The 11,040-nt window shown below is 40.6% G+C and overlaps 1 protein-coding gene across 1 annotated transcript; it reads right to left on the bottom strand.

Moving 5' to 3' along the window:
- Positions 1–1,532: 1,532 nt before the first annotated feature.
- LOC106411938 (germin-like protein subfamily 1 member 8) lies at positions 1,533–8,965 on the bottom strand. The gene is made up of 3 exons (XM_013852805.3): positions 8,161–8,965; positions 2,299–2,397; positions 1,533–2,219 (listed from the first exon to the last, which is right to left on the bottom strand). The coding sequence occupies exons 1-3, from the start codon at positions 8,501–8,503 to the stop codon at positions 1,681–1,683; spliced, it is 981 nt and encodes a 326-aa protein (XP_013708259.2). The 5' UTR covers positions 8,504–8,965; the 3' UTR covers positions 1,533–1,680.
- Positions 8,966–11,040: the final 2,075 nt, after the last annotated feature.

Raw genomic sequence — 11,040 nt, 5'->3', positions numbered from 1 at the left:
CTCGCGCACACCCCGACTCAGCAGCTTCTATTGGAACCTCACCAAATCAGGAGCTTCAAATCAGGATATGACCTAGCTATGGAAACAATAGAAGTATTTGAACCGGATCAAATCATATAACCTAGCACCACTGGCCTGAAAGCCAAAGTATGGTTAATCAAGACAACCAAGAAGATCAAGCATTTTTTTGGCAAGCGATATCCAATTATGTTCCGGTTTGCAGTTCGCTCTCTGACCACCATTGCGGCACTGACAGTACCTGTCCACGCTGTGGCGCAGAAGAGGAAACACGTAAACATATACTCTTTGAATTAATGTTCTTTCTCGTCCAAGCTTGGGCACTATCGAAACATTTCTCATTCTCAATGGTTATTCTGCATTTCGATATATAACAACCTTGATCACCTTCTATGGCGCATAACAGAATCAGGAGTTCTGGGTTCTCTCCTTGCCTTTGTGCCTTGGATCATATGGTACATCTTGAAAGTTTGAAACGGAAAAAATTTCAACGGAAAGGAAGTTTCCCCTTTGAAAACTATCCAGATTGCATCATCTGAGGCAGAAAGTTGGCGTCTGGCCCAGATAGTAGATTAAAGATGATGAAGAAGATACCTCATCTATCCCTCAACCCCCACTGCTCGGGGCTCCTGCAGTCGTGCCTCCTGGCACAAAAACGACATTTACTTCGGTGGAGGGCTGGTCTTGATATCCGAGGATGAGACGGCGATTTATGGTTCTAGTAACCGAGGCTTAACTCCTCTACATGCAGAGTTCCAAGCACTGCTGTGGACCATGAAATTCCCTATATATTCGGCTGAACTATTTTTGATGACCTCCGAGACCGACTGCCTACAACTAGTCAATCTCTTAGAAAAAAAAAAGATGACCGGCCATCCTTGTTGTCTGAATTTGATAAGTTTCGTTTCATTCTCTATGTTTACTTATTTCTCCATATCTTTTATTCATCGTTCTCTGAAATTTCGAACCAATAGCATTGCAAAACGAGCTCATTCTCATGGTTTACCATTCACCCATGTAAACACTCATCTTCCAAGTTGGATGACTCCTGAGGCCAACCTCTTGAAAAATGCTTAATAATATATGGAGTTTTTTATTTAAAAAATAAACTTAGATGCTGGAGAATTTTTTCTTGAAATATTTAAGACATTTAATTGTGGTTATAGGTACTCAACCAGTTATCCAAACATCATATTACCTAATAATATGTTGGAAGTTTCTGAATGACTGATTGTGCAACAAGATTTAGTTCAGATGAGTCTGATTAGTTAATTTCTACTAAATATAGCCAATGCTGATTAAGTTTTCTGGAAAAGAATTATGGAACCTAGTGAAAAAGTTATTAATGATACAAAAAATATTTATTATTTTCTAACTATTTATATACATTTATAAATCATAATTATATATTAGTTTCAGAAGACTTAGTTTACTGTTTGTTTAAAGCCTCATGAACCTTAGGCACAACATGCTCAATACTAATATAAAGTTCTAAACTAATTAGCCACCTGACCTTTTGGAACAAGATTATTTATTCACTGAAAAACTTCAGGTAAGATAGAAACAAACAAACAACATCATACATCAGGCTGATTTGGTAATCATTATTCTGAAGAAAGAACGTAATATAAACCAATTCCAAATACGACAATTCTTATTTTATTAGAACCTATTTTGTAAATCCCTGACGACATTGGCATCCATCTGGAATGCCCTTGCAAGAACATTCGGGTCTATAGCTGGGTTAGAGCCAAACACTGTGTTAGCAATCGTGATAACACCTGCGTTTTGACTGCTCAACGCAGCGATTGCAACCGCTGGAGTTCGTCCTAGGTTGAACTGGAAATGGATGAGTCCTTCTGGAAACACAAATACATCACCAACATTGAGCGTTTTGGCGAAAAGACGGTTTCGATCTTGGTTTGAAGAGACAAACCCTACAAGCAAGGTTCCTTGTTGGACAACCAAGATTTCAGTGGCACGTGGGTGAGTGTGAGGTGGGTTCTGACCGTTGGGTGCATAGTCTATACGAACAAGTGAGATTCCAAGGGTGTTCAATCCTCCAAGGTTGTCAACATTGACAGTTGTCACATTGGACCCAACAGCGTTATTTAAATTTCCAGGTCTGTTGAGTACCGATGAAAAGAAGTCATCTGCGTTAACGATCCTTGGATCCTTGCAGAACTTTCCATTCACAAACACTGAAAATGGTTTTAAAATATAAGTAATGCAAAAAATTAGCATAAAAATATATTCAAGAAGTTAAGAAATCATGTATACCTCCACTTGCTGGTGTATTGACGCCAACGCAGAAATCTTGAAGGGGGCTTGGATCAGAAGCAATGGCTAATGGAAGTGTCAAAGCCAAGAGAGATAGAACTGCAATACAAGAGAGACTCTTCATTGCCAAGTGTATGTGTATATAGTATATTCTGAAGAAAATAAGGATTAATTATTGTTAATCTCTTTGTTTTTTTTTTGGTTCCAATGAAGATGTGAGAAACTTGTGAGAAAAGGAGTTCAATTTATAGAAGATTTTGGTGTTGAACAAGTCCATACGTATATATCTTCTACATTGATTTTTTTTTTTTTTAACACTGCATTATCATTATAGAAAGAAGGGTGAAAACCCCAGAGGACATCGCCTCAAATGTCAACAACCACCATAATGAAAGCAACAGAAGAAAAAAAAACCAACGCCAATAGGCGGCAATACATTCGACACTCTTTTTAGCAAAGAGAGCAGCACCAAGGTGAAGTTATGGTGAAATCCTAACAGCCTCCTGCACTAATAGGGGTTGAAGCCAACCTGGTCCCCCTGTAGCTACATAAGACTGGAGTCGTTGATCAGAGGTTACGCTAGAAGCTATCAGAGTAGCCACTTTGTTACCCTCCTTCTCTACATGTTCTAGTCACCAGTTTGAGAAAAGAGTAAGGCATTGAAAAATTTCCGAGACCAGTTGGGTAACCTGAGGAAATGAAGAACCTCTGCTGAAGGCTTCTCGAAGAACCCCAGACGATGTTTCGAATATCACCTTATCAGTCTTCAAACTGGCCATAGCCTCCACCGACCACTTCAGAGACACAAGATCCGCCATCAAAGCCGTGGAAGGACTACTAAAGGATCTTCTACTATGAAACAACACAGAACCTGCAGTGTCCCTAACAATCCAAGCAGCTCCGCTATAACTCCTATTAGAGACCCAGGCGGAAGCAATATTGCACTTAACCCAGTCACGAGGAGGTTCAGACCACACCTGAGGGTATCGAACAGGAGGCGGTACCGTAACTTGAGTTATGGCCTGAAGGTTCCTCCATATTTCAGCTTCTGCCTTAGCCTTTTCAAAAATCACAGCTGGATCTAATCTCACATGATCAAAACAAATGCTATTTCTAGCCTTCCATATATGCCATAGAATCCAAGGAAATATATGACCAGCCTCTGGTGCCAGATTTGTCTTCTTACTGCAAGATATCAGGTGATGCAAGTTAAGGAAGACAGATCGAGACCATGCACCCGAAGGAGGCATTGGAATAGAGGATAAATCCCATACATCCTTCGCAAATCGACAATGGAATAGTACATGACCAATGTCTTCAGGAGCCTCGTTGCATGAAGAGCAGGTCCTATCTAGATGAATACCTCTTGATCTTAATCTCACCTTGACCGCCAAGGCACCTGAAAGGGTACGCCAAAGAAAATGTCGTAGCTTAGGAGTTGTTTTCGCTTTCCACAAGGCTCGCCAAAGCTGCTTTTCAACAGGAGGAATGATTGTAGGAACCGGTGAAGAAAGCTCCTCTACCGTATCAAGCAAATCATATCCACTCTTAGAGGAGTAGACACCATTTTTTGTTAAACCCCATACTATTTCATCTGCACGGTTTAGATTGGGTTTCAACTGCATAATGATATCCGCATCCTTCCGCGCAAAGGTATCATAGACAAGAGCTCTATTCCAGGACCTAGAATGTTGATCTATCAAGTCTTCCACCTTTAGTGTAAGATCAACCACCGATCCTTGTCTATAATCAGGGGCTCTTGGAACACCATCCAGAATCCAACGGTCCCACCATACATTAGTCACTGCACCGTTACCGATTTTAGTCATCAGCTCCTGCGTAAGAAGCTCCCGACCATGTAAAATACTTCGCCACGCAAATGAGGGCCTCGACCCTAAGCCACTATCAAGGAAATCTCGAGTCTTGAAATACCGTTGATTCAGCACTCTTGCTAACAGAGAATCAGGATTATTCAAAATCCTTGCTGTTTGCTTAGCTAATAAAGCCTGGTTAAACTTCTCCAAATCCTTGAAACCCAAACCTCCTAGCTCCTTGGATTTACACAGTTTTTGCCAGGCCACCCAAGCTATCTTCTTCCTGTTGCAACCACTACTCCACCAAAATTCAATCATGGCACTTCTGAGACGAGCACAAGTCTCCTTAGGGAGACGAAAACATGACATCGCATATATCGGCAGAGCTAAACGTATAGACTTAAGGAGAATTTCTTTACCGCCTTGTGAAAGGGACTTAGCAAACCACCCATTCAATCTGCCCTGAAGCTTGTCGCGGAGGAAACTCAGCAACTGCCGCTTCGACCCACTAAAGCACTCTGGAAGACCGAGATAGGTGCCATCACCACCTTCAGAGTCTATTCCCAATACCAACTTGACATCAGCTTTAACTGCATCATCAACCTTAGTCCCAAAGATAATAGATGACTTCTCCAAATTAATACGTTGACCCGATGCATCTCCGTATCTGTTAAGACAATCTAATACCTCAGCCGCTTCTTCCGAGTTTGCTTTACAGATGAGTAAACTATCATCTGCAAATAGGAGATGATGAACTGAGGGACCCAAGGCGCCAATCTGGATACCATGGAGCCTCCCTCTATCAGCCGCGTTATTCAGGCAATTAACAAGAGTCTCAGCGCATAGTATGAACAAAAAAGGAGACAGAGGGTCCCCTTGTCTCAGCCCTCGTTCTGGTTTAATGAAGCCATGAGAACCACCATTTAATAATACTGAGTAGGAGACTGAACTGACACAGGCCATCACCCATCGTACCCAAACACGATCAAAACCCAATCTTTCTAATAGCGTCTCCAGAAAGCTCCATTCCACTCTATCATATGCCTTGGACATATCCGTTTTGATGGCCATAAACTCCTCTGAGACTCTTTCATTAGTACGCAAGGAATGAATCATCTCATGCGCAATAATGATATTATCTGATATTAAACAACCAGAAACGAAGGCCCCTTGAGTCTCAGACACCACGGCTGGTAGGATACGCTTCATGCGATTGCAGAGAATCTTAGAAATAATTTTATACTGCACTCCACACAAGCTAATAGGCCTCATATCCTGCATTCGAACCGGGCTGGTGATTTTCGGTATGAGACTTATCTGAGTATGATTCCACCCTTCCGGAATAACCGCCGTCTCAAAAAACTGCAAGACTTCTTTGGAGATAGTAGGTCCAACAATGTGCCAGTATCTATGGTAGAAGGAGCCCGTGAGACCATCTTCACCAGGAGCACTCCCACCATTAACACTCATTGCTGCTTGCTTAATCTCTTCAGACGACACAGCATCTGTAAGACCTACATTCATTTCCTCTGAGATACGACTAGGGAAATCCAAGAAAAGGGATTCCAGGTCAAATGGGTTGGAGCTAGTGAACAAATCCCGGAAATATTCCACCGCAATTTCTCCTTTAGAACCTTCAGAAAAGTGCTCATTCCCCCATTCATCGAGAAGCATAAGGATTCTGTTCTTCACTTTGCGACCCTTGACCGCATTATGGAAGTATTTGGTATTGCGATCTCCTTCTCTCAGCCATTCTTCCCTGCATTTCTGTCTCCAAAACAGCTCTTCATCCCTAAAGGCTTCAGCAAGCTGCTGCTTAAGACCCATCATAACCACACGTGAGGGCCAAAGTTTAGCGATCTCCTCCTCATAAGCAGCTTTAAGTCTGAGAATCCTCACATGAGAGTTGAGGTCCGAGGACTTCCTCCATCTCGAGATACTTCTCCTACAATTGGTTATCCTATCCATAAGGCTCTCGCAGGCCCATCAATTGCACCCTAACCTTCGACAATAGTTTCCTCAAAGCCAGGTTTCGAGAACATTCTATTATCGAGGTAGAATCTGCCCCTGTTCAGCTCCCTTTGCTCCAGAGCAAATCCAATAAGCAAATGCCTATGATCAGAACCCCACATATCTCCATAATCAACACTCGATCTTGGAAATAAGTTAAACCACTCATGATTACCAAAGAATCTGTCCAGCGTACACTGAACCCAAACCTCATCACGCCAGCCATGCCATGAAAGAACATTCCCAGAGCTTCTTAACTCTCTGATTTTGCAATAGAGAGCCATATTTCGAAACCCCCAGAAAGTAGACTCCTCACGCACCGCACCACCTAGCTTATCATCATTCGACATCAGTTCATTGAAATCACCTGTCAATAGCCAAGCTTCATCTCTTCTAACACCAATGTCTGTTAATCTATCACACACTTCCTATCTCCTTGCCCTCACCGGATCGCCATAAACGCAGGAGAGGAAAAAGGACACAGACCGACATATCACCTTCATATCAATGATCCTATTATCACCAGAAAGAATCTCAACGTTGTAACTATCCTTCCAGAAAACCGCCAAACCTCCACTCAAACCTCGAGGCTCAACAGTAAAAACTTTATCATAACCCAAACTCTTCTGAAACCCTGCCATATACTCAAACTTTTGCTTAGTCTCCATCAAGAACATAATATCCGGAAAGAAGCGACGACGAACTTCCCGGATGGTTTGAACTGCCTCAGTGCTACCTGCACCTCGGCAGTTCCAGCTCCATACACTCATTGGGGCAGCAGCGGCTTCAAAATGGAAGCCACCGAAATGGATGTAGGAGTCGAACTTTTCTTGGATGGAGACATTGAGACAGTTTCTGGTTTACGTTTACCACCAGACTCCAACGGTGGCATCGTAATCTCAGAAGACGGAAACGCTTTCGCAGAAGATTTTCCAGCTTGAGCTTTACGTTTCCAGGATGGAGGACGGCGGCGAGCACCCTTAACACCATTACTATCACCGGCAGATGGTGTCTTGGAAGACAAACCAATCTGAAAACCCGTAGAGATAGATGGAGTTAACGTAACTGCCGCACCAGAGCATTCTGATTCAGAGTATCCTTCTTGAACATCTATCTCCTTCGACAGTGTAAGCGAAGCAGTCGCCCTAGGTTTCAGATGGACTCGAGGGAGATGATCTGGGTCTGGATAGGAGAAGACGTGCCCCTTTCCTTTATCAAGATCTGAGGTAAATCTCGTGAGAATAGCCATATGAGACTGACTCTGGTCCTCAATAGCTTGTCTGACTCTCATGATCCTGGCTTGTCTCTCCGTCTTATCTGAGTGAGAAATGTAAAGCAAGGCCGCTTTACGCTCTTGTGGATGTAGTTCTGAAAACAGGGGAGGGAAACCAGGAGGACCTTCCACAATATCATTCATAGCAATGACCGATGTACTTCTGGGGGGAGACTGCTCACTGCTAGATGGTCCTGACTTAGTTATAGGCACTGACTTAGAACCTTTCTTCAATATTGGGCACCTAAACTTCTCATGAGTCAGACGCAAGAAATGGAAACATTTCTTATGGATCCTTTCATACTCAAACTCAATGGAAACTGTTTCTTCCTTGCTCACCGTAAGCTTACGAGAGGATTTAGCAGGATTCTCCGTATCAAAGGTGATCAAAGCACGTATGTAGTCCTTCGTGTGGGAGACCTTAGGATCAAACGCTATTTCTTCAACATGACCAATTTCAGAAAAACTTCATCGGAATATTCCTTATACGGATCCAAATCTCCATGTATCGAAGAAAGTCTGGTGGCGGCTCAGCAGTCCACCTTTCTAAGACCATAGCCCAGTGGTTATAGGACCAAGGGCGATCCTTGAGCACAGTCTCAAGATCTTCCTCCCGCTGGAAGATAAACTGAAACCTATCCCTTGACAGAGCTATGCCTCTTACTCTCCCATAAACACGCCATGCCGTTGGCATGTACTCAATCATCTTAGCCATCGGCTGACAATCAGGGTTCAACAATCTTCCTAATAAACTAATTGAGTTACCATCAAAGACTCTGAATCTCGGGCTATCCGGTAAAGTGAGTGGAACCTCATCCTCCTCAATAGACATCGACTTGAGGCTTTGGTGCAATGAATCAACTATCGTCGGCGGCAGAGAAAGGGGGCGGAGCAGCTGAGATTGCAGGACTCTATGGATCTCCGGTAATAGGTCAGAGCAAATCAATGAAAATTTTCCTTTGATGGCGCAAAATTGAACACAAATCCTTAAAGACATCATGATAGAAGGAAAGAAAATCAATTTCCTCGCTATTTTAGGCAAGAAATCGAGCAAGAGAAATCTTTGGTGAATAATTAAGGAAAGAGGGAGATGGAAAAAAAGAAACATGAATATTTTCCAGAATAATAACCACCGTAGCCAAAGGCTAGAAATTGAGTCCACTCACGGTGAGGGAAAAGAAAAAAACTTATTTAAATAAGGAAATAGAACCACCGGAAATCGCCCTCTTAGAGAAACTTCATCTAGGCGTCTACATTGATTTCTTAATCTAAAGAAATCCACCGGTGTAGCTTTAATCATCTAAATTTTGAATTGGTAAAACTTATTCAACCGTGTTCTCTGAAAGTCGTATTAATTATGTTGGTTGCCATTTAAATTATTATGTTGTTACCATGTTAAATTGTAGCTTTTATTATCTAGAAGTTTGAAATGGTAAAATGTTGATTACACCGGCATCCCTAAGTTGTATTATGTTGGAAGTTATTTAAAATATTTTGTTGCTACCATGTTTATGTTAGTAATATCTTAAATGCACAAAATAAAGAAGATTATATCTTTAGTTGAAAAGATCATGTACTTGAAATTTAAAATGCCAAGTGATGGCAATGACTCAGTCAAACAAGCGACCGCAAAGGTCTAATTGATAATAAGATTGTTTATAAGTTTTATACGTGACGATTTTAATAATCTTTCATATTGCATGGGTTGTAGAGCTAAGCTAACTTGAAAAATGACAAATATGAACTTGGTGATTTTTTTTTTGTTTTATTGTTTCCTTAAGCAACAAGGAACCATAAATCATCTCCACAAGTTCTTTTAATTTTATTGTTTGTTAATCTTCTAAAAATGTTCACTTTTAGTTTATTACTAATATTTTTGTTTATAAAATTTTAAAACCAATCATTAATTTTATTTTCCCTACAAAACTTCTATACAAAAATGTTATTGGGGGTGATTGGTTTGAATGTAACTATAAACATTTTACTGTAGAATTTAGGTTGTAGGAATTTTTGATTTAGCTGTAAGTGATGTAGGTTTAAAATTGATTGATACATCTACAGTGAAATCTCTATAAATTAATAATGTTGGAACTACACCAAAACTATCATTTTTTATTAATTTATAGAGATATTAATTTATCGATATACTAATTAAGCCAAAAACTCAATTTGGGACTATAAAATTATATTATTTTATAGAGATTTTTAGTGTATATTAATTTATAGAGTATTAATTTAAAGAGGTTATACTGTATATATTTTCTACAACCAAAAAGATATGACTTTAGAAAATAAAGCTTTTACAGCCATTTTATTTATTTATTTTACTGTAGCTTTAAAAAACAAGATAAAGCTGATTGATGATTTAAAGGCTATATATTAATATTAAAGCTAAAGCCAATTCCTACAGCCCTTGAGAAGAAGAATCATCCACATCTACCTATCCATGCTTGATCATCCATCAAGCTATCTCCACTGTCACTCATCCACAGAAACGTATCCATTCGACTGTTGGAGACATGCAAATGACTTTGGAAGTTGTGCATTCTCTCTTTACTCAAGAAGCTTGGATGTTGTTTGTATTTACTATTATGTCCAGATCTAGATTAGTTTAAATATGTCTTGTAACCAAAATTTACAAGTTAAGGAATTACGTTTCTCCTTCTTTACTCTCTCACTCTCTTTTACTTTCTGGATTCACAACTCTCTCTCTCTCTCTCTTGTTCTTGAGCTGTTCATCCTGATTTCTTATTTTCTTACATGGTATCAGAGCTTCTAAGCTCCTAAAACACATTTCTACTTCCGCAAATCTCTTTACTCTTTTCACCTTTTTCCTCTCTTCGTTCAAAATGGAGCAACACAGACCTATAAACATTCCAGTTGTTCTTAAAGGATTAAACTATCTACCCTGGTTAAGATTAACCAAGACAGCTCTTGGTGGAAGAGGTCTATGGAAGCACATCACTTCAAGTGAAGCACCAAGACAAACCACTCAAGGAAAAGATGGAAAGGAGATTGTAGTAATAGATGAAGGAAAATGGGCCCAGGAGGACCTTATGGTGATGTCTGTTTTACAAAGCTCGCTTGACTCTTCTATTATGGAGGCATATTCTCACTGTGAAACCGCAAAAGAATTGTGGGATACCTTACACAAGGTGTATGGCAACACTTTAAATTTTACCTGAATTTTTGAAGTGAAGAAGGCAATCAACAACTTACAACAGGAAGAGATGAACTTTAACGAGCACCTTGGGAAGTTCAGTCAACTGTGGTCTGAGCTTGAAATGCTAAGGCCAAACACCACTGATCCAAACATCCTCAATGAAAGGCATGAGCAAGAAAAGGTCTTTGGGTTACTTCTCACACTCAATCCAACCTTCAATGATGATGTTTGTTCTCAGCTACAAAAGGAACTAGGCTCAGATGGATTGTTTGGAGGAAAAAAGAGAGCTGTCTATGGCAAGCAAAGCTGAGAAGGTGGAGACTGCTGCAGAAAACAAAGTTGCGTACAAACAAGGGGGTGATAGGCGTGTGACTTGTGAACATTGCAAGAAACAAGGTCACGCCAAGAACATTTGCTGGGTCCTTCATCCATACCTCAGGCCACCTTCAACATCCAAGTTCAGCCAAACTAGAGCTCCTGAA

This window comes from Brassica napus, chromosome C8 (genome assembly GCF_020379485.1).
Source record: "Brassica napus cultivar Da-Ae chromosome C8, Da-Ae, whole genome shotgun sequence".
Lineage (NCBI taxonomy): Eukaryota > Viridiplantae > Streptophyta > Magnoliopsida > Brassicales > Brassicaceae > Brassica > Brassica napus.
This window is presented reverse-complemented; position numbering and strand designations above follow the sequence as displayed.